At 46.9% G+C, this 23,233-nt stretch overlaps 1 protein-coding gene across 1 annotated transcript in view; it reads left to right on the top strand.

Annotated features, from left to right (window-relative positions):
* The window catches only part of LOC129496849 (polycystic kidney disease protein 1-like 2), an 87,551-nt gene that overhangs the window by 42,026 nt on the left and 22,292 nt on the right, over positions 1-23,233 (top strand). Inside the window, exons 18-30 of the mRNA XM_055305215.1 lie at positions 661-785; positions 1,818-1,944; positions 2,615-2,746; positions 3,835-4,057; positions 4,630-4,823; positions 9,227-9,457; positions 11,451-11,552; positions 13,898-14,076; positions 15,479-15,625; positions 18,066-18,265; positions 18,923-19,140; positions 19,876-20,092; positions 22,870-23,098. Coding sequence (XP_055161190.1) covers positions 661-785; positions 1,818-1,944; positions 2,615-2,746; positions 3,835-4,057; positions 4,630-4,823; positions 9,227-9,457; positions 11,451-11,552; positions 13,898-14,076; positions 15,479-15,625; positions 18,066-18,265; positions 18,923-19,140; positions 19,876-20,092; positions 22,870-23,098 — 2,324 coding nt within the window. The remainder of the gene's footprint in view (positions 1-660; positions 786-1,817; positions 1,945-2,614; positions 2,747-3,834; positions 4,058-4,629; positions 4,824-9,226; positions 9,458-11,450; positions 11,553-13,897; positions 14,077-15,478; positions 15,626-18,065; positions 18,266-18,922; positions 19,141-19,875; positions 20,093-22,869; positions 23,099-23,233) is intronic.

The following is a 23,233-nucleotide window of genomic DNA, read 5'->3' as shown; positions in this document are numbered from 1 at the left end:
CATCCACTCAGTCACACACACACACACACACACACACACACACACACACACAATTCATGCAAACATCTAGCCCGTCTCAGATCCTCACATTTTGGCTTCAGCGACACTGCATCCTCATCTGGGGGTCTGGGTGTGGTGAGGAGCAGTCCAAGCCCAGGTGACCCAGTGAAATGGCTCTGCCTGTGGCTTTCTATTTGCCCACAAATAAGACCTGGATTATGGGTGGATGTCAGGGTCAAACAGCGCAGCCCAGAGAGGCATGCAGTGTGACAGCTCAACACACAGATTCAGGAGTCAGATGCCTGGCCACCTCACTGTGAGTCCTGGCACTAGTCTTTAGCAACATGTGACCTCTGCAAGTCACTTGTCCTTTATATGCCTTAGTTTTCCCATCTGCCAAATGGATATAGTGAGAGCACTTGCCTTCCAGACTTGTTGGATGAAAAGGGGTTCACATTCCAAAAGGGGTTGGAATCTTCACGAGTGCTTACTTTTCACTCCCCACAGAGCCGGGAACTCAATAAACAGTAGTGCTGTCCCTTCCTCACTCCTCTGCCTTCTCCCAGTCCCTGCTGAGGGTCCCACGCTAGCCTGGTGACAGTAACCAAAGGCAGCATACAGAGATGGGTCTCCAGCAGTTAACCCTGTTTTCTTTTCCAGATGGCCCCCGTGCCCCAGCTGCTCAGAGTTGTGGAGCATGTGCAGGCTGCCCTCCTTCTGGGGACACTGCCTGGGGGCCTCCCAGCCACTCTGGCCACCCCTTCCATCTCTGTGTATACAAACAGGTAACCAGCTGCACTGAGGTCCCAAGAGAGCTTGTCCCCTGACCTGGCTCGGTCCACACCCACATCCTAAGACCCTGTGCCAGGTAGAGCCCAGAAGACCAGCGTTGGAAGTGGGGGACCTGAAGGGAGCTGGATGTGGGAGGGCTTTTCACTGAGATAAGGTCTGGGTATTTGCACAGCATAGGAAAGGAGCTGTTGAGTGCCAAGTCCCATGTTGGAGCCACCCAGGAGTCCTGAGAGATGGATCATGTTGGAGTCGAGCAGGCAGGGAGGCTGAATGAAGGGGGCCTGCCCACTTTACACCACATTCTGGGTGTGCCTGGCCAACCCCATTGCTCCACAGAGCTATGGGGATTCAAGATACACTGGCCTTGGGAATTCTTTGTGGAGGGTCTGCCTCTTGCTGCACTCTAACGGTACCTGAGAATGCCCTCCACCCTGCATGCCTCCACCTGACAAGCAGGTGCTGCACCACCCTGCAGGCACTGCTGCAACTCTTGTAGTGAGCCCCCTTCTTTGATTCCTCATGCCAGGGTTACCCTCTTGGGTGCCAGAGGCAGTTTTCCGAAGCAGCATTCTGATCAGAACTAGGGTCTGACACCAGGTCCCCAATCTAATCAGATGGGACATCAAAGGCCAGAGAAGATGGGGCTAGAAGCCCATGACATCTGAGATCAAGTAGGTAGAGGGGATAAGCCTGGAGAAGTGTCCACATCAAAGCTCATTTATTCATTCAACAAAGTATGTGTTGACCACCTTCATATGTCAGGTGCTCTTCTAGGCATTGGGAGTGCGGCAGCAAACAGAGCTGGCTAATGCCTGTCCTCATAGAGCCTCCAACCCAGCGCTGGGGCCATCAGCTGCTCTTGTGCTGCTCCTACTGACATGAACATGCAGAACCATCTAAGGGGACTGAAATAGAGCCATGTACTCTGATGGCAACGCTGGGGTTCCTTGCAGTGCAAGAGATGTTCCTCTGACACTGGCTTTCTTCTCTCTCTCCTGACACCTATGTTCTCACCTTGTGGCCAGAATACAGCCCCGGAGTTGGCGAGGCTCCTCTGTGCATATTAAGGCTGCAAGCTCTGCAACCTTTATCCTGCCTGCGGCCTCCTTCCTTGGCTCCATGGAGGACAGCTGGGAGCCTGTGGACATCAGGGTAACAACAATAATAACCTCCTTGGGAGCAGCCCTTTAGAGCTTATTTGTCACTTTTAAGTGTGTTTGCTCATTTATGTTGATAACAACCCTGTCAGTTACACAGTATTACTACACCCATTTTGCAGATGAGGTTCAGTGATTCACCCAATGCTACAAGCAAAGTGGCAGAGCTGGGATGCAGACTCAGGCCTTCCAACACCCAAATCCATCCTTCTTCCACTGTGTTGTGGGATTTCTCCAGCCAATTGGTTCAATTAGTTACTGGAAATAAAGCTCTTTGGACTTCATTCCATAACTAGGAAATGGTGAACCCAGAGTTCTTTTCACTCCCAAGTGAGGACACATCCGACTCTCAGTTCTTTGAGCCTCAGTGAAGGCAGACAAGTATATCTCTCTTGGGGGCTTGTTGGCTTTGCCAAGAAGAAAGACTTGGAGGGTTTCATGGTCTAGTAGTTGTATAGCTTTATGGGCCTGAGTGGGTCCTCAGCCCTGGAGGACAGACACACCCCAGAAAGGCCAGACACAGCTAACAGCCGGGTTCCCCACCCACCCCATAGGACAAGACCACTTGTCTGTAAAATCTTAGGAAGCCTTATCATTCACGCAGGGTTGCAGGCACCTTCCAGCCTTCAGGGGCCTTAGCCAGCACTTCTTGTTCTTGGTTTCAGGTGATGAGTTTCCCCAAGAGCCCCTTCCCAGCCCAAAGTCACTTTGATGTCAGTGGAACTATTGGTGGCTTCTGTTTGACCAGACCTAGTGGACATCTCATACCCATGAGGAATCTGTCGGAGAATATCGAGGTAGAAGTTGGGGGTGCTGTCAGAAGTCCATTATCACTACTGTTATCTTCTTCAACTTGGTTGAGACCAAAAGTTGATTAAAGAGGAGAGTAGAATGGTCTTTTTTTTTTAAGATTATTTATTTATTTATTTATTTATTTATTTATTTATTTGAGACAGAGAGAGAGAGAGAGAGAAAGAGAGAGAGAGAGGCATAGACACAGGCAGAGGGAGAAGCAGGCTCCATGCAGGGAGCCTGATGTGGAACTCAATCCCCGGTCTCCAGGATCACGCCCTGGGCTGAAGGCAGCGCTAACCCGCTAAGCCACCAGGACTGCCCTTTTTTTTTTTTTTAAGATTTTATTTATTTATTCACGAGAGAGAGAGAGAGAGAGAGAGAGAGAGAGAGAGAGGCATAGACACAGGCAGAGGGAGAAGCAGGCTCCATGCAGGGAGCCCGACGTGGGACTCGATCTTGGGTCTCCAGGATCGCACCCTAGGCTGAAAGTGGCACCAAACTGCTGAGCCACCCGGGCTGCCCTAGAATGGTCTTTATGTTACACATCGTATTTTAGCTAAAAACTACAAATGTATATCATTGCCAATCTTTGGCTACACAATCAAAACATTTCTTTATATCTGTTGATTGGAATTTTAATCATCTTCATTACATAAACCACCCTTACCATCCAGGCTCTAAGCTGTCAGATTTTCTTTAAAAGGCTGATCTGATGACATAAGCAAGGAGTTGGGGTGATATGAGGAGAGGCCATGAGCCAAGGGACATGGGTGCCTCCAGAAGCTGGAAAAGGCAAGGAAGGTATTCTTCCCTAGAATCTCCAGGAGGCATCAGCCTGCCAACTTTAGCCCTATGAAGTTGATTTTGGATTTCTGGCCTCCAGAACTGTAAGACGGCAAATCTGGGGTGTTGTAAGCCACCAAGTTTGTGGTCATTAGTTAAGCAGCCCCAGGAAACTGACAGAATGAGCACAGCACAGTGTGGATCTCAATTCCTGGGGTGCTCACTTTGCCTTGCTCTGTCTAGCAGCCCTGATGCTCATTGGCATTCCCACCCCACATACCCTTGTTTTGACTGTTTTTGGTAACAGATCCTGCTGCCTCGGCTTTTGGAAGGGCACAATGAGCCAACTGTGTTAAACCTGACTAGTCCTGAAGCTTTATGGTTGAACCTGACTTCAGACAGAGCAGCTTTGGGGATCCAGCTGCACTGGAGACCTGCCATCCCACTCATACTCAGCCTGGGCTATGGCTACCACCCCAATGAGACCAGCTATGATGCAAAAGCTCACATCCCGCCAATGGCTGCTACAGGTAGTCCATCAACTGGACTAGTTTCTTGAGCTTCTTGGGGGTGGGGAGAGGGTGACCAACTTAAAACTTGAGAATCAGAAGCCATAGAGAAAAAGAAAAAAATAATGTCACATTCAAAGCTGATTTTTTGTGTTATTATTACTACTACTATTATTATCATTTGGCAACATTAAGTGAGCACTTACTACATGCCCTGAAGAAACTGACAAACACTTATAGAACTAACCTTGTTGTAATCTTCATTACAACCCTCAGGATGGGCATTATGGGCATTTCCTCTTGCCAGATAAGAACAGAGAGGTTAAGTAACTGATACAAAGTCACACAGCCAAGAAGGGACAGAGTCAGAATTTGGCCCTCATCTATCTGACTTGGCAGCTGTGCTCTGCACACGGACCTGGGAGTGTGTTCTCTCCTCTGCTCCAGGTCTCAGGAGGAGAGGGCTTTCCTACGACATTAGGGAGATCACCAAAGTGAGCTTCCCTGCCAAGTCTCCTTGGTCTCTCTCTTCCATGATGTTAGCCCCAGGCTCCATGAGGCTTCCGGGTGACCTGGATCCCTATTTCTTGCAGATGGGCTGTCCACGTGGATCCTGAACCCAGAGGACCTGCATTTTGGAGAAGGGGTCTATTATCTGACTGTGGTCCCCGAGTCTGACCTGGAACTGATCCCTGGCAGGGACCTCACAGTTGGCATCACCACCTTCCTGTCCCATTGTGTGTTCTGGGATGAGGTCCAGGGGACTTGGGACAACTCTGGGTGCCAGGTAAGGAGAGGATACAAAGAAGAAGACAGAGCAACATGGTTGGGTGTGTCCAACTCACTTAGGGCTTCCTTCCATTGTCTCTGCTGGCCATTTTGCACCCCACCACAGCGTCTCTGCCTATGCTGTTCCCTGTGCCTGGAATGCCCCTCTTCCTGGTCTAGTCAACTCCTCCTTCAGATCCTGCCACAAGTGTCACTTCCTTGAGAAAACTGTCACCCTGGCTACATCAGATTCCCCCTGTAGGCTTTCCTGGTACATACATCTGCTCCTCCATAGCACTAAACACAGCATTATGCCATTTCATATCTACTCAGGAGGTCCCTGAGATGAGGTCTGTTCCCATGGTGCACTGAGAGCCCCATGAGTCAGGAACAGTGGGCTTCGCTCACCACTGAAAACAAATGGCTCTTGAAGGAATGGACATATAATTGGGAAGCCCTGTTGACTCTGGGCTGCTAGGCGGCCAGGCCAGGGTGTCCTCTTCAGGGGTCCAAACTCAGAGCTGAGCCCTTTATTCTCTGCCAGGTGCTGTGTTCCATGCTTCACCTGCATTACTTCATCAGATCTCCACAGTAACCTCTAAGACAGTAGGTACTCCCATTCCACAGGTGGTAAAACAAAGGCTCAGGAAAGTAAACACATTTAGCTCAAATCCGTTGCCTAGTAGGTAACAGAGTTGGGACTCAAACTCAAGTCTGTCTCCAGAGCAGGAGCCTTCAGGGATATGCAGTGCTGTGTGTCCAGCTCCCAATCCAGTTTTGCCAAACACCTGGATGGCACGTGGCTCTATTAATTGCAATCAGATCCTTATCTCAGGTCAGCTCAGTTCTGTGCATGACACATCCAGACATTGGCTTTGAGGCCACCAGAGGCCATCTCTGGGGCATCGGTGTTCCTCTTCCTTCTTCCATGCCCTTCATACTCTGTTCTCTCCCCGGAAACAACCTACCCTGCCCAGAAAACTCCTATTCACCCTTCAATTTTCCCATTCTAATGCCATCTCCTTGGGAACTTCCAGACATCAGGAGCCTCTCTCTGCTGGACTTCCACAGCGATTAACACCCTCCCCAAGAACAGCAAACCTCCACATCTAGCTGAGATTTATCACACATCTGCCTCCATCTACTAGACTACAAATACCTTCTTCCATTTATTTAACAAATAATTACCATGCGCAAGGCAGTGGGGATATAATGGTTAGAGAAATCAATGAGCTTTCAGTCTAGCAGAGGGCACAGCCAAGAAGCAAATAGCGCACATGATCAAATGACAATGGTCACAAGTAGTGTAAGAGGCCAGGCCCCAGCAGAGCCACAGAAGGGGGCTCAGAGCCACGTTCCTTCTGGGTTTATTTCTGCCACAACTTCAGCCCCCTTGTCAATTCCTGCCCTGACTTCTGGCCACCACACAGAGGGAGTTCCCAAAATGCCAAGAAGAAACGGGTGCATTGACATGTCCAAGAGATAGTGTGTTCCCCATGCTTGCAATAGAGGCCTTTGTGCCTCATGAATAAGATGCTGGGTGTGTTGCGACCTTCCAGAGCCTTCACTCCCAGCAGCTGTCTGATGCCCCCCATGATGCTAGCCTGGGATGCCTTGCAAGGCTGTCCTCAGAAAGGGGGATGCTGCAGCAGCTAGGGGCACAGCTCTGCCATCAGACAGACCTGGGTCCAATCCTACTTCATCAATACTAGCCAGGTGACCTTGGACAAGTCACTGTACCTCTCTCAGCATTCTCATCTGAAAATGAGGATAAATGATGGATACCACTTACTGCTGGGGTGGGACCTCGGCAAGATTAGGGGAGAAAGTAGTTAGCGAGGTACCTGGCACACAGTGAGTGCTCCACAGAGTAAAGTGATTACTTTGTTGAACAATGAACACAGAGAAGACAAAACTACACATGAAATGGAAATCAAGGAAACAATGAACATGGGATTTGGGTGGTCACTGGGTGGGGGAAGTTTGAGGAAAGATGGGGGGAAGACCACTTAGCTAGATGTAAGTTATTGGAACGTTTCTAACTTTTGAGTAGGTAGGGGTTTTCAGGTCCTTATTATGCTGTTGAAAATACACACCTACTAATACATGCATCCATGAATGTGGGACATACAAAGGTGGTATGTCAGAGACCAAAAGTTATATGAATCCAATATTGTGTACTTGATGCTCATTATACAGATGTAAATACAGATATAGGTATATAGAAATCACTGAAGAACCATAAATAAGCAAACACGATCAAGTTCGGGTGGAAAACCAGCACCAAATTCTCTACATGGCTGAAGAAAGCTCCCCATCTATGGTCTGTAGATTTTCTTAGCAGATAAAGGAAGAATTATTGCAAACGGTCTGAGAACCTAGATTCTTGCTTATATATTTTCTCAAAGGTTACTAAAGGTACAATTGCTGTCACGAGGGTATGAGCCGATTAATTCCCGGTATTCAAGAGACTCTCATGCTGAGAGGGTTGTGAAAGCCAAGGGAGGCAGAGATGTAGACATAAAAAGTCTGGTCCCTGGGCTCCTAGTACTGAGGTGGTCTCATTACCAGCACCTGCTTGGGTTTCTTCTCTGAAACCAGCTCCACCCTCTCCAGGAGTGCCAGGTGTTCCCATAAGCCCCACAGCTGCAAACCAAATTCTGACCACGATTGGGAAACAGAAAAACAATGGAGCAAACGCGGAAGTAAAATCTGTCAATAAACATTTGGGGTCATGCCCATGTGGAGGGGTCAGCCTTTGCTGGGTGGCTTGTTAAGGAAAAGAGACAAGACTTACCTGTTGGGGCAGTTTGGGCTGCAGCAGCTTCTTCCTTCTCAAGCGCTGAGTAGAGAAGAACTTTCTGCATGCCAGTGTTTTCTGCTCTCTCCCACCTTAACACCTCCTGGTAGATCCTGGGATAAAAAGATAGTACTGAGTCGTGAGGCTGAATGAAACCTTAGCCTACCAAATGGCCCTGTTGGGGTGGCAGGGTTGGAAGTCGACAGATCCAGAGAAGGCCCTAAGTGCCAGTTGTGAATTAAGAGCACAGAAGGGGTTCCCTGTCTTGGCCCATTCCTGTTCCTGCAATCCCAACCTCATTATCCTATAATACAGGGGACTCTGTACCCAAGCTCCATCTACAGACCTTGCCCCCCATAGCCACATCTTGCCACCCTTGTGCCTAGAGGTGGGCACACCCATGGCCAGTCCACCAGGGAAGAGTGATCCTGAGGAACAGGTTTATACAGGCCCTAGAAGCAAGGAGTTCCAGATCCAAGTCCCTAAACCATAGTCTAGAAGTGGGAGTCCCAGAGCCAGGACTAGGGTAAGGTAAGTGAGGCATCTATAGTGCAAAATTTAAGGAGGGCCTCATTCTTGGGGTCACCTAGGGCCTCACCCTAGACACAGCTGGGTGACATATGCTGTGATGGGCATGTCCCCAGGGCCCCCTGACTCCCCATCTTGTGCAGATGTGCACAGCCTGAGGGCAGCTAGAGTGACACTCCTCAAAGCATAGGCCCAGGATAGGGGTCCCTGGTACATAAATCTAAGGGGTAAAATTTAGGGAATGCTTTCCTGGTGCTGAGACAGCAGCTTAGGATTTAAACATTTTTCCTTCCCATCTCTTTATATGATTCCCCTAGTCTCCATTTTTTTTGTTTTTCTGTGAGATGACTAATCATCCTAGTGTGGCCAGGACTAGGGGCCTGGCCTCCAGGGCACAGGACTTTCATTTTTATTTATTTATTTTTAAAGATTTTTAAAAATTTATTTATGAGACACAGAGAGAGAGGCAGAGACATAGGCAGAGAGAGAGGCAGGCTCCATACAGGGAGCCTGATGTGGGACCTGATCCTGGGACTCCAGGATCACACCCTGGGCCAAAGGCAGGAGCTTAACTGCTGAGCCACCCAGGCGTACCAGGACTTTCATTTTCAGAAGAAGGAAAGTCCCTGGGAAACTGAGATGATCTAATTATCCCAGATGTCCTCTCAGCACCTAACCTGTTGTCTGGCCTAGAATTAGCACTCAACATGTATCTGTCCAATGAGTAAGCATCAGGTGGAGAATATACTGGAATGATACACACCAAAGTTGTGATAATGACTGGTTATGGAGGGTGGGGAGCAGAGGAGACTTCGACTTCACCCAAAATAGCTCTTGAAAAGGATAAATAAGACTGACAAGATATACAGTTGCCCACTGAGAATGATGGGTACAAAGATAGTTGTTATAGATAATATTCTCAGCATTTGAAAATTTTTAGTTAAATAAAAAAGCTAAAGCTCAAGAGAACCCTAAAGCTGGTCTCCCCAGCCAGCTTTATGGGGAGACTGTCATGGCGGTGTCCATCTCCCTTGGGCTCAAGCAAGCCCGGGCAGATGTACTGCCATTGTAGCACGGCCTCTTTGGGGTTGCAGGTGGGGCCACGGACCACCCTCTCCCAGACACACTGCCTCTGCAACCACCTCACCTTCTTTGGAAGCACATTCCTGGTCATGCCCAACACCATCGATGTCCGCCAGACCGCTGAACTCTTTGCCACCTTTGAGGACAACCCCGTGGTTGTGACCACCGTGGGCTGCCTCTGTGTGGCCTACATACTTGTGGTGATCTGGGCGAAGAGGAAGGATGCTCAGGATCAGGCCAAGGTGAGGTTGCATGGCCCTTAGGAATGGGAGGAAGGAGTAGGGTGTTCCCTTGCAATATCTCTAGGGGATGGAGCCCAGGTGGGAAGCCAAAGGACTAGTGGCAAATCCAGGTCATCCCAGGAAACCCAGCTCCTCAGCCTCATTATATGTGAAATGGCTTTTGTCATCAAATTGTCAGGAGGATTGTGTTACTGACCATTTATTGAGGATTTACTATATGCCAGGGATTATCCCATTTAATACTCCCCACAGCCCTAAGGGAAGATACTGTGTTGAGAGTCCCCAAGACCATTCTTAAGTTCAATGATTTACTAGGAGGACTCACAGAATTCAGAAAAGCTATTATACTCATGATTATGGTTTATTACAGTGAAGGATGCAGATTAAAATCAGCAAAGGGAAGGGTCCAGGAGAGATCCAGCAAGAACTTTATCTCCCCAGTGGAGTTGTATGGACAGACTTCATTTTCCTAGCAATGGCATTTGACAGTCCATACGAAGTATTGACAATAGGGGAAGCCCACCTGAGGCCTGGTGTCCAGGGTTTAACTGGGGGTCAGTCACATACATACAGAGTGGCCATATGACTCAGTTTACTCAGGTTCCAGCAAAACACTTTCCCATCACCACCTACACCCAGAGGTCAGGCTCTTACAGCATGGCCTGAAGCCCTTACCATAAACCACATTGTTAGCAGACTACCTGGATGGACCAAGGTATTCAAAGACACTCTTATCATGCTGGATATTCTGAGGACATAGGGGTTATCTTTTAGGAGCTGGCCAAGAGCCAGGCCTTTCTTTGAAATGTGTAGGGTTTGGACAGCCCAGGCCTTCTGAGGCCCCCCTTTACTGCACAGTACCTCTATCATCTTACAGAGGAAGAGACCAAAGACCAGAGAGGGCAACTAACTGGTCCAAAGCCACCTCCCTGAAGCCAGAATTCAAACCTGGATCTGCCTGACCATAAGACAGATCTGAGGATAGAAATGAGACCAAACCTCAACAAATTGCCAACAGCAAAGTTCTGATTATTTTTCCAATATATGTGCCATGACATTTAGTGAGTAAGCCTTCGATAAAATTCTGTGTCTTGAGTGAGTACATCAGTGATTACAAGGATGTATCACAAAGCTCTGAAATATCCTCCATTTCCGTCCTCTCCCTACACAGCAACACCTCCTAGGATGTTAAGGTGGCATAAAACTTAGTAGCGGTGGCAGCATTTATATTGCTGTCTTCAATTCACCCAAGGGATTAAACATTAATACTTTAAATGCCTCACCTGTAGGTTAGTTCTCAAGAAGCACACTCTGAAATGGAGTTGAGCAGTGTTCCATAAGGGATGCTAAGGATCAACCGCTGGGAAGGGAGAGAAGGAGGCAGGATGAGCAGAGAGAGAAACTGAGCTAGGAGCTCCAGAGATGACCAAGTTGGGTCAAGATGCCCAGGTCTTGATCATGCCCAGACACCACATCACTCTGCCATTGTGTGTCAGCCTCCCCAGGTGGGCACGTGACCTCAAGAGAGGTGGATCTTGTATCCCTGACAACGGGGGGAACAACCCCTCCATTGGCTAATCCGGGCAGCTCATCTGCCCACTGTAGCCTAGAGAGTCTGGCTTTGTTTTGTTTTACTGCTAAACCACTTTAACGTTCATTCCCTTTAAATTCCCTTGGAGTTACAATCTGGTCGTCAATTTTAGAAATTCTATATAAACAGAGTTTGTATCATTCACCAGATCAAGCATTGAACATTCTCAGCTTCATACCAAGTTCATTTCCAGTCTACTTTTGAACTGTATTGAATATTAAATGCATTTTGTACTTTTTAAAAAAAGGTTTTTATTTTACTTATTCTCACCTGGTGGGATGAATAAATGACATACATAATTTTGCTCTCTCCCTTTGTCATGAATGACCAGCTCACTCTTGGCTGTTGTGTAGTGGATGAACCCACTGGACAGGGCCCTCCTAATGTCATCCTTCTGTCCAGGTGAGGGTCACAGTGCTGGAGGACAATGATCCCTTTGCCCAGTACCACTACCTTGTGACAGTCTACACTGGACACCGGAGAGGGGCAGCTACTTCCTCGAAGGTACCTGATCATACAAGACAGCCCCCCTCCCCTGCCCTGCGTTGATTAGTATGTCCCACCCCACAAAGCACTTGCTGGCTCATTGTCAAGTCATTTTAGCATGGTGGATTTAGTGTTGTAAGGTGTTGTTTTTTTTTTAAAGGAAAGAATCTTTTTGCCAAACAAAATATCCCCCCCAAGCCCTAATATTTAAAAATATAGAGGAAAATAGGTTAAGGGAGAGTTGAGGTCTAGCACTGTGCCTCTGGTTATCTCCCTTATCCTTACCAAAGAATAACTCAGATGGTTAATTGGTAACATGCTCACAAATCTGCTCACATATGAAGAGTCAGTAAACTGTTATTGGTGAATAAAGAGAACACAGATTTTTTTTAAGAGAAAAGAGGAAATGGAAGGAAAGAAAAAAATGCCTATCATTTGAAAACAATGAGTCTTGAGTTACATTTTTTTGGATAAACTGATGAGCTGGCATCTAGCTAAGAGGTCAGGCTGAGCCATCTGGCCTTTAGCAGGCTGGCTAGAGGTAGTGAAAAAACTATCTCACTCATAAATTCTCTGAATTTCTTGAGCATTTAGCTGTGGAGCATTCAGCAGGTTGTCTCTGTAATGTCTTAGTGTCCTTAGCTAAGTCTAGCCTGTGCCACATCCCTCATCAGAATATACTGTCCTCTGTGGTAGCCTTCAGGTTTCCTTTACTAAAACTGAGGGCTCCATGGAACACAGTTTGAGAATCACTGGCACTGTGTATATTATCCTGGAGAAAGCTCTATTGTTTGTTTGTTTTTTCAAAAATGACATTAAGCTTCATTAGAGCAGAGCATTTGTTTACTTTTTACTTTTTTTTAAATTCAATTTGCCAACATATAGCATAATACCCAGTGCTTATCCCATCAAGGGCCCTCCTTAGTTCCCATCACCCAGTTACCCCATCTCCTCACCCCATCCACCCCATCCCTCCCTCCCCTTATGCAACACTTTGTTTGTTTCCCAGAGTTAGGAGCCTCTCATAGTTATGTTTTACTTTTTAAATTTTATTTTTATTTATGTATTTATCTTATTTTTATTTTAAAAATTATTTTATTTTGATTTATTGCTGTGTCTTGGGTCCTCAACGAGCTAACATGGAGTAAGTGCTCAGTAACTACTTGTGGAATAAACATAGGAGTTAACTTCATCCATCTAATGAAACATTCATCTCATTTCCATTTGATACTCAAAAGTCCACCAGGAAAGGAGTGAAAACTTGTTATCCATAGGCTAGTTCTCTTTCTGGAGAGTTGTAGTCACATTTCAATTTGATATTGTCTTAGTTTGGGTATCTGGCACAGGCCAGGGATGCTGCTAAACACCCTGCAATGCACAGGAAAGCCCCCAGAGCAAAAAATTATTGAGTCCAGAATGTCCATAGTGAAGAAACCCTGCTATGGAAGCAGACTCGAAATTAGGATTCCAGTGTAAGGAGTTGATTTGAGGGGCGGATCCTAGGACACCCCAGTAGAGGACAAGAAGCCTACAGGGAACAGAAGGAGACAATAAAGGCTGCCAAACTGGGCAGGTGGAGCTAGTCCCATGATGGGACTTTGGAAAACAGTAACCAACATGGGCCTCAAAGTCATCCCAGCTGATGGCTGAGGGAGCTGGCTTATTTATGCACCAATCCCACCAGTCATTGGTGGAGGACAGCTCACAGTACCCTTCATTCTCTGGCTCTTCCAGTCTCTGCTCTCACAGCCCAAGAACCCCACCCCCCCTCACCCCCGGAAAGTGATGCAGCTGCTGACAGTTGGATGTAGGTTCAGGGATTGCTATAGCAGTGAGGCTGAGGGATGTGGGCTGAGCACAGGTGGTTGAACTGCAGCTGTTTGGCTAGGAAATCAGCATCACCTGGATGGCTACAGAAAAGCAGATTCCTGGGCTCTGTCCCCAGCATTTTTAGTTGGTAGGTCTGGAGGAGGGCCTAGGAATATGTACTTTCAAGATAATGGGCACTCATGGATTTATATCTCCGTGCCAGGTGCTTTGGGAGACTGTGGGAATATAATTGTTGGCGGCAGGGGAGGGGGACAGTTCCTACCTTATAGCCCTTACAAATAAATATATGAAAAGTTTAAAAAGGTTACCAAGAAATGTTTTATAACTCGTGCTGAAGATATAAATGTAGATAGTGTCACCCCAAATCTTCATACACTGAAAAATAACTCAGGCAGGTCCAAGATGGGAGGAGGAGAGAATGAAGGGGCCATGCTATGTTGGTTCTCATAGGTTTTTGGGAAATTCCAATGAAACACATCCGCCAGGGCTTGGTTACCACGTGGATTTGGCCACTCCTAGTCTCTGGATTTCAGGTGACTGTCACCCTATATGGCCTGGATGGAGAGAGTGAACCCCACCACCTGTCAGACCCTGACATCCCAGTTTTTGAGCGAGGAGGAGTGGATGTCTTCTTACTCTCCACCCTGTTCCCCCTGGGGGAACTAAAGAGCCTGCGGCTATGGCATGACAACTCAGGGGACCGGCCATCCTGGTAAGTCAGGGGTGGGCACACCATGAGAACCCACTAAGTACCACACCAGAGCTGGGCACTGTGCATTTGCTGCCTGGCTGATCCTCACGTGTCTCTGCAAATACATAGAATGGATTCCCACTTCATAGATAAAGACACTGACGGTCAGAGAGACCTACCCACCTACAAGCCACACACACTGGATCAATAGCTAGGAGAAGGACTGGCGGTGGCAACCCTGGGGTCCAGTGCTAGCCCCACCCTTGGCACATGTGCAGCATCAACCTTCATTTAGCCCCCAGTTTCCCATCTGTAAAATGGGGATAGATCCCCATTGTAAAGACAAATCTTGCCTACTAAGAGGACACTAAATGAGACATTGGGCTGATTCTTTAGTAGAAGAGCTAGGAACACCTGTCACAGCTGAGCACTAAGTTAAGCCTTCCTGTAATTGTGTCTTTTCTCATTGGCTCCTCAAGGGCAAGTACTCTCATTCTTGTTTTATAGGTGGGAAAAATCTAAACTCAGAGAAGACAAGTGACTTTTCCAAGGTGACACACCTGGCAAACTCCAAGCTAAGCATCCACCTGAGGATTCTGTGTGAGGCCAAAACTAGTGACCAAAGGAGTCATTTCCAATCTGATCACCCATCAGTGGCTTGCAACTTAAAAACAAAAAACAAAAAACAGAGCATGGGACGCCTGGGTGGTCAGCAGTTGAGCATCTGCCTTTGGCTCAGGGCGGGATCTCAGGATCTGGGATTGAGTCCCACATCGGGCTTCCTGTGAGGAACCTTCTCTCTCTGCCTATGTCTCTGCTTCTCTCTCTGTATCTCTCATGAATAAACAAATAAAATTTTAGGAAAAAAAAAAACAAACAGAGCACTTATACTGCTGACATACCAGCAGAGGAGAGATGATTTCATTTCTTCCCTGGGTCTCAAAGACCTAAATCAGGTTGGATGATACCCATGAAATCCTGAGTCCAAAATAGATGGCTTACTCTCTGGGTGGAAGCCTGCAGGAAGATCAGGTTGTGTGCCTAAGTTTGCACCTCCCTGAATGCATACAGTTTACACAACTTGGCTTTCCTCACTTGCAGCTGGTTACTGGCCGTGGGCTCACTGCCCTGCACCAGAGTTAATAGTTTCAGAATGTACCTTCTTGCAGCATATCTGCGAAAACATGGCAGCCTACAAGAGCTGGCTCTCCACACTAGCTGAGCTCCCACATGAGGCCAATTCACCCACTGATTAGGGCATTTTGGTCAAGGCACCAAATAAAAACAGTGCAGAAAAATACGAAATCTCTCTTTTTAGGAGTTTTTGTTCTTTAATGCAGGTTTACAAAGCTGTTACCTTCATGGTATCCAAAGAAGCCTCAACCCCTAATCTTGTCCTCAGAGGTATGGGTCTCTTCTCCAGGTATGTGAGCCGGGTGCTGGTGCATGACCTGGCTAGGGACCGGAAGTGGCATTTCCTCTGCAACTCATGGCTGTCCATCGATGTCGGAGACTGTGTCCTTGACAAAGTATTTCCTGTGGCCACAGAGCAGGACAGGAAGCAATTCAGGTACTTTTTTTTTCTTTTTAAGGAAATGCTGTTTACCTTGTTGTTTCATCTCTAGGGAAGTTGCACTGCAATCCAATCAAAGCAAGATAAAAGCACATTTTGGCTATTGGGACTGGGTGACATTAATGACCAATTATTTTTTCTTGTTGGGATTGAGGGGCCCTGGAGGGACATGGACCCTTGGACATAGATCTTTGAGGTGGTGAAATTGTTGAACAGTTACCATATTTCCTTATACATGTTGTAGAAAAATATATTTTATATTAGTGAACAGACTGATTTGAATGGTAATTCCATGTCAGGTCATCTGGGGCTCCTTCTTCATGCAATTTTACCCTAGATGGGTATTTCAGCATGTGTGTCCTTTGGCTTTCCTTCCTGCCACATCTGGTTAAACACATAAAAGCAAGTACAAATATATACACACGCACTCATGTGTACACACACATAACACCACAGACTATTGTTTATTTTCTATCTTTTAAAATGGCATTACTCTAAATGTCACCTTTTTTCTTTTTTTAATATTTCACTTATTTATTTGAGAGCAAGAGAGAGCACAAGTGGAGGAGAGAGGCAGAGGGAGAAGCAGGGAGAAGCTTAGCAGGAAACCTAATGTGGGGCTCTATCTCAGGACCCTGAGATCATGACCTGAGCCTAAGGCAGACACTCAAATGACTGAGCCACCCAGGTGCCCCTGTCACCTTTTTTCTTTGATGATAGACCATAAACATCCTTCCAGACAGTATGTTTAGGTCAAAGTTTTCCTCACTGGCTGAGTAATATTTCACAGACTAAATGTCCCACAACTAATTCAACCATTCTTCTATCAATGGACATTTAGTCTGTTCCCAACCAATATTAAAAAAATCAAGAGACTCCACAAAATTCTGACAAGTATGAAGATGCCGGGCCAGTGTTCCTGCCTGACTCCAATCTGCTGCAGCAGAGTACCAGCCTTCTTCTAAGAGCCATGTGTTCTCTGTGCTGCCACAGTTCTCACCTACTCCCTAATACCTTACTCCCAACACACTTCATTTAACTTGACTTTAGAGGTCCCTCTAGGCATTTGACCTTGTGACCTCTACTTTAAATGGCTTCTGAGTTGGGTTCAAGAGCAAAGTCTGTTTCCAGTGAGTTTACTAAAAGGTGACTTTTCCTCCTTGCTGCCACTGTGAACAGTTCAGCCTGCAAAGGGAAGAAGTCGGAGTCACAGAGACTTGGGCCCCAGGAGAAGCAGAACATCGATGTGGGCACACAGTGCACAGTTCCACAGGCCTCCTTCTGACTGGCTGCATGTCCTTGTAAAAGTCAGCTCATCTCTCCAGGCCTCAGTTTCTACATCCAAAGAATGACTTGTTCAGTGTGCTTGCCCCAAGGGGACCTGTGCAGGTCCTGTGAAATGATGTGGGTAGCGTACTTAGCACAGTGAGTGGCTCAGAGTAAGTGCTCCATTATAAGAACAGATGTTATCCTCTCAATGCATCAAATGTGTGATGCCTAGAAACCAGACAAAGAGCCGTCTGAAGGCAGGGCTGTGTCATTCCCCCATGAATCCTGGTGCCCGCAGAACATGTGGCACACAGCATCAGACTCACCAAATATTTGTTGAACTGTCAGTAGTACAACAAGTAGAACAATCATGTGGAAAGTCACTGGTGTTGGCACCTGACCTTTCTCCTACGTACCTTTACTCTGCACAGCAGAGTGATGGGTCAAAGTACTGTGCAAGCCTGAAGGGTGCTGGCATTAGCCATCAGAACAGGCGCCAGCTGGAGATGTCAGTTCCACACACTCTCAGGAGAATCTGGGCTCCTGTGCAAGTCCTGTGGTTAGACTAAATTCTAGACTAACTGAATTCTAGTCTAAATTCTAGACCAACACAGATGCCTAAGGACAATATGGTGCCATTTTCAGAAACTCTATCTTGCAATTTTGATTCTCTCAAACTGAGCCTGAAGTTAGAGCCCAGGATTTTTAACCAGTATCCTCTAATTCACTAACTATAATAAACCTAACAACATTATAGTTACATCATTATTTTGAAATTATAACAAAAATAATCATTTCTAACACTGATGAACACTCCCACATATGCCAGCTACTTTGTCAAATGCTTTACAAAAATCATTGCTTAATCCTTTCAACAATCCCATGAGGCAGGTTCTGTTATAATCCCCATTTTGCGGATGAGTAAACTGACATGCAAAGAGGAAAGGAACTTTCTGAGGACACACTGTGAGTAGGAGGGCTGCCTAGGATTCCAACACACTCCGTTCGGAGCCCCATTAACTCTAAGTGACCCTAAGATGCTATATGTCTTCCACATTAGAGAACATAGAGGATAAATCTTAGAAACAAACCCCTCCCTCTTATCCTAAGATTGCTCTGAAGAGACCAGTCTTCTCCCATCCCTGCCCCCTATCCCGCCTTTTCACAGCCACCTGTTTTTCATGAAGACCTCCACGGGCTTCCAGGATGGACACATCTGGTACTCCATCTTCAGCTGCTCTGCTAGGAGCAACTTCACCCGCGTCCAGAGGGTGTCCTGCTGCTTCTCTCTGCTTCTCTGCACCATGCTGACCAGTATCATGTTCTGGGGTGTTCCCAAGGACCCAGCTGAGCAAAAGATGGACTTGGGTAACTCACAATGTCATGACAGAGCTAGTGGCCAGTGGGTGCCACATAACTCCCAAGGTCCCAACACCACCTTCAGGTTCAGTAATTCCCTAGAACTATTCACAGAAGTCAGAAACACCATTAAGTTCATTATAGACATAAGATAGAGATTAAAACCAGCAAAGGAAAGAGGCACATGGGGCAGGGTCCAGGTAGGAACCAGGTAGGACTTCCAGTTGTCTTCTCCCAGGGGAGCTGTGACAATGCTCACTCTTTCTGACAATGATGTGTGACAACACACATGGAGTATTGCCAACCAGGGATGCTCACCTGAGCCCTAGTGTCCAGAATTTTTATTGGGGCTTGCTCACATAGACATATCTGACCCCCACATGGCTGACCTTAGCATCCAACCTCTCCAGAGGCTGAGGTGATACTGTGTGGCCAAGGCCTACATCATAAATCACTCTTAACATAGACTATACAGTGTGGGCCAAGATCTCAGGTAAACAAAGGTGAACCTACCAGACAGAACATCTCAAAAGCTTAGAGGTCACCTCCCAGGAGCCACTCAAGGGTGAGACCTCTCTCTGGGCAAGATTAATCTTTACTGCACAGCCACTTTCTGGAAGCAGTGGAGGAGACTTTCCCATGGACCCTTTCCTTCCTCTGTTCTAGGTAAAATTGAATTCACCTGGCAGGAAGTAATGATTGGACTGGAGAGCTCTCTCCTCATGTTCCCCATCAACCTCCTAATTGTTCAGATCTTTCGAAACACCCATCCTCGGGTCACTAAGGAGCAGAAAACTGGGAAATGGGACAGGGGCGCCCCCAATCTGGCCTCCTCACTGCAGCCCATGGAGGATGGTCTTCTGACACTTGAAGTGGTGACCAAGGCATGTCTTCAACCTTGGCGGTGTGAGGGTGCTTGGGCCTGGGCAGAAATGGTGGGGTGAGTCCTGGGGCTTGAGGCCCGGCAATCCACCCCATGATGTCTGACAGCATCAGTCACCAAGGTTCATCAACAGGCATACATGTTCAGTTGTGCACATATATACATGTGTACACACACATACACATTGTGCAGGTGCATGTGTATATATGCACACACCTACAGACATGTACACGTGCACATATATATACAAAGACATACACACATATATACCGTTGCATACCAGTACATGTACACACATGCATATGCACACACACCATACACATACACACATGCACACATACATACACACAAACACCTACATATATATACGCGCACACACTTTTTGTGTTCCTAGTGCATACAAAATATTACACTTTTATCATAGATCCCAGCTGGATCCCTGGATCCCCACAGAAGGGACTCCCTTTACATTCATTCACTCAATAAACATTTACTGAGCACCTAATACATGACATACTTTGAGAAAAAGAGCCTGGAATGAGCCAGTTTGAATCCTAGAAAAGGGATTTTATAGGTGACAAAATGGAAGCTTGGGATGATCCAACATCATATCTCAGTGGGCAAAGCTGGGATTCAAACCCAAATTGCCAGGCGCCGGGGTGAATGCTCTTAACCACTATGCTGCCCCCTCACCTTTAGCTCACCTTTCCCTTACCCAACCTGGGCTGACTTGCAGGATATGTGGAGATTTGTCAGCAACCTGTTTAAAGCTCTGAAAGTGCCACCACCTGCCTCTGGCTGGGACTCAGCAACCTTAATGGACATCAATCAACTGCTGGTCTTGGTGGAAGATGTCATCTGTCTACAGAACATGGAAGGGCAGGAGTTCTGGGAGGAAGCCAAACAGAGAGAGGACCCTTTAATACTGCCTCTTGGGTCTCTACAAGTGAAAGGTAAGTCCTGATGTGTCTGAGCTGAGAAAGGGGACATGTCTGGGCCAGGTGGAGACAGGTCTGTATCACTAGGGAGTGAAGTCCTACTTGGTCTCCCTCACTGATCTCCACTGCAACCACTTGCTATCACCTCCCACTGTGCACACAGGGAACCCGCTCTCTTTACAATACCAAGCTGCCTTGCCATTAAAGACCTTTACTCATGTACCTGTCCTTTCATTGAGAAGATTCTCTCTTCTCCTCTCTCAGCTAATTCCTAATCAGACTTTAGTTTTTAAAGGAGTGTCTTAAGCACTCCTTCCTCAGGGGAGCAACCCCACACTCCAGGCCACAACAGATCTCCAGACACATACTGTTTAGCCCCTAGGTGTCTCTTGCATTGCTTTTACACAGCCTGCTGCCAAATCATGACTTGTGTGACGAGCTGTTTAAAATCTGCAACCATCCTGGCCCCATGTAGCTACTGAGCACTTGAAATGTGGCTGGTGTGATGGGAAAACTACATTTCTTATCTTAATTTCAATAAATTAAGGGGCCCAGTGGCTGCCATACTGGCTGGTGAGGGTTAAGAATGCTGCCATTTTTAGCACACCAGGCTAATCACTAAACCTTGTTTAGAATACAGACATAGGGTCTACAGAATGGGGAATTTGAATTCATAAACTCTTCATCCACCCCTCTGATATAATGGACTTCATTTTTGTAGCTAAGGCCAGAATCTGCAGTTTGAACCAGTCATTCAGGTGACTTAAAAGCACACTGAATGTTGAGAGTCAATGACCTCAAGACAAGATCATATGTCCTTACTGGCTGGGCCCATGCTGACTCTGTGGTCAGCCCCACCTTGACCCCATGCTCCAGCTACCCTGAAGGATTTGTCCCAGAGAGCCGGGCTTGGGCTATGAAGGCAGTTCTGCGGGAACTCTGTTCATACCTGCACTGGACACCTGGCCTTGAATTTGGGGGCTTTGGTGTTCATAGCAGAGGCCTTAGACTCTGGACTCTCGAGTCAGTCAGGCCCTGGGACTCCCCCAGCTGCAAAAACAGCTGTGCAACTTTGGACAAGTTGCTCAACCTATGACTTAGCTTATTCCCCTGTAAAATGGGAGTATTGATCCACCTTGCCTCTTGGCTCATTCCGAGGACTGAATGAGGTCATAAGACACATGAAAAGTTTAGACTCAGCCTGATACAAAGCAGGCATTCAGTAGGTGGTGTTACAATTGAGTGATGGTATCTTCCAGAAACATTGCCAGAGGGCTTGCAACATAAAGGCTGCTGATGTCAGAACCTGCAGCTGTGGCTTCTGCAAGGAGGCTGAGGGAGGAGGCCTGAGTCAGAGGGAGGCCCCAGACCTTCACCGTCATCTAGCCCAAGCCCAGCTGTACCCTTCACAATGCTGGTTACCTTCCCACTCATTCACTTCTCACTGGTGACCTTGAGGAGTTGTGGGAGAGGTGATCTCTCCTGCCACTTCCACTATCTAGCTTCACATACCTCTTGCAAATATAAACACTGGTCTGATCAACCTGGGCCCTTACTGCTCTGGGAGAAGGTGCCCCTGGGCTCCAGAGTCCTAGGCCTGGTTCTGCTGGGAGAGGCCAAGCTCCCCCATGGTCTCTCCAGGCCAAAGTATGGGGAATAGTGGAAATGTTCAGGTTTCTTTTTTTTTTTTTTCTTGCAATGAGTAATTTAAAACAAAAAACATCTTTGTTTGTTTTAAAACTTTTTAGGAAGCTAAAATTCAAAAAAAAAAAAAAAAACCCAAACAATTGTAGGGAAATATTCATGAGATAATTGGGGAAAGAAGTGACCACGTGGGTATTTCATCTGATTAAGGGATTATTGTTACTGAAAAGTTGAAAATGACATCATGGTTTTATTTTTAAAGAGTCCCTATCTTCTGTGGAAGCCTACTGCAATATTTAGTGACATAACCTGGGCCTTGGAATTTGCTTCAAAATCACCCATGTGTTGGGATCCCTGGGTGGCTCAGTGGTTTGGTGCCTGCCTTCAGCCCAGGGCATGATCCTGGAGTCCCAGGATCAAGTCCCATGTCGGGCTCCCTGCTTGGAAACTGCTTCTCCCTCTGCGTATGTCTCTGCCTCTCTCTCTCATGAATAAATAAATAAAATATTTGAAAAAACAAAAAAACAAAATCACCCATGTGGAGAGAGTGGGCTGGGTGCCAGGGAAGCAAGACTGGCCAGAGTTGATAATTTTTTTTTTTAAGAGTTGATAATTTGAGTGGTGGGTGTGTGCAGGTTTATCTCATTCTACTTTTAAGTTTAACATTTTTCATAATAAAAATAAGTTGAAAACAAAAGATTAAGACTAAAACTATCTTTGTCACCAGGCAAATCTTGTATATATTATTTGCTGATGAGATAACACCATGTCTAGGATTTGCTTTAAGGTATTCCAAAAAGAGAAAAAAGTTGTGTGTGTATGTGGTGGGGGGGGGGTTGCAGAGACAAAACAAGATTGGCAAAAGGTTGTAGCAGCAGGTAATAGGTATTTATTCTGTTTTCTTTTGTCAATATATTAGGAAATTTTGAGAGTGCCCCCTGATAAAAAGCTAAAGAGGAACATACAAATCCTAACTGGCCATGGCAGCCTGGTACCTTTCCCCATCTTTCTCAGCCTAGATCTCTCACGGCATAGCACATAGTAAGTGCTCAACATAAGGAAGCTGTTACTAACACCACTGTTTTTATGGCAGGCAGTCTGCTCTGTCATTCGGCACCAGCTGATGCTCTCTCTCCCTTGTCCTCCAGAACGAATGCAATGCCTGATGCCAGAGGTGGTCCCAAGTGACTGTCTGAAGGACAATGCCTATAAACAGTGTCTCTACCTTCAGCTGGAATACATGGAGCAAGAGCTTCAGCTGGTGGGACCCCATGGCTTCCCGCAGGGCCAGAGCCACACCCGGGCCCTCAGCCAACTGCAGATGCTGAAGGGCCACCTGCGAAGACAGCTGGGCGCCCCACCCCCAGCATACACTGGGTAATCCACTCCCCTGGGTGCTGAGTGGGCACCTGCCCCCAGTGGGGGAGCCTGCAGAGAGAGCGTATCTGAGGCCACCTCGGAAGGATGTTCACCCAAATCTCCCCAGGCAGAAGTGATTCGGGATTCCTGTAC

The sequence above is a fragment of the Nyctereutes procyonoides genome, unplaced genomic scaffold (genome assembly GCF_905146905.1).
Source record: "Nyctereutes procyonoides isolate TBG_1078 unplaced genomic scaffold, NYPRO_anot_genome, whole genome shotgun sequence".
NCBI classification, from domain to species: domain Eukaryota; kingdom Metazoa; phylum Chordata; class Mammalia; order Carnivora; family Canidae; genus Nyctereutes; species Nyctereutes procyonoides.
Note: the sequence above shows the minus strand (reverse complement) of the source record. Positions and strands in the feature narration are given on the sequence as shown.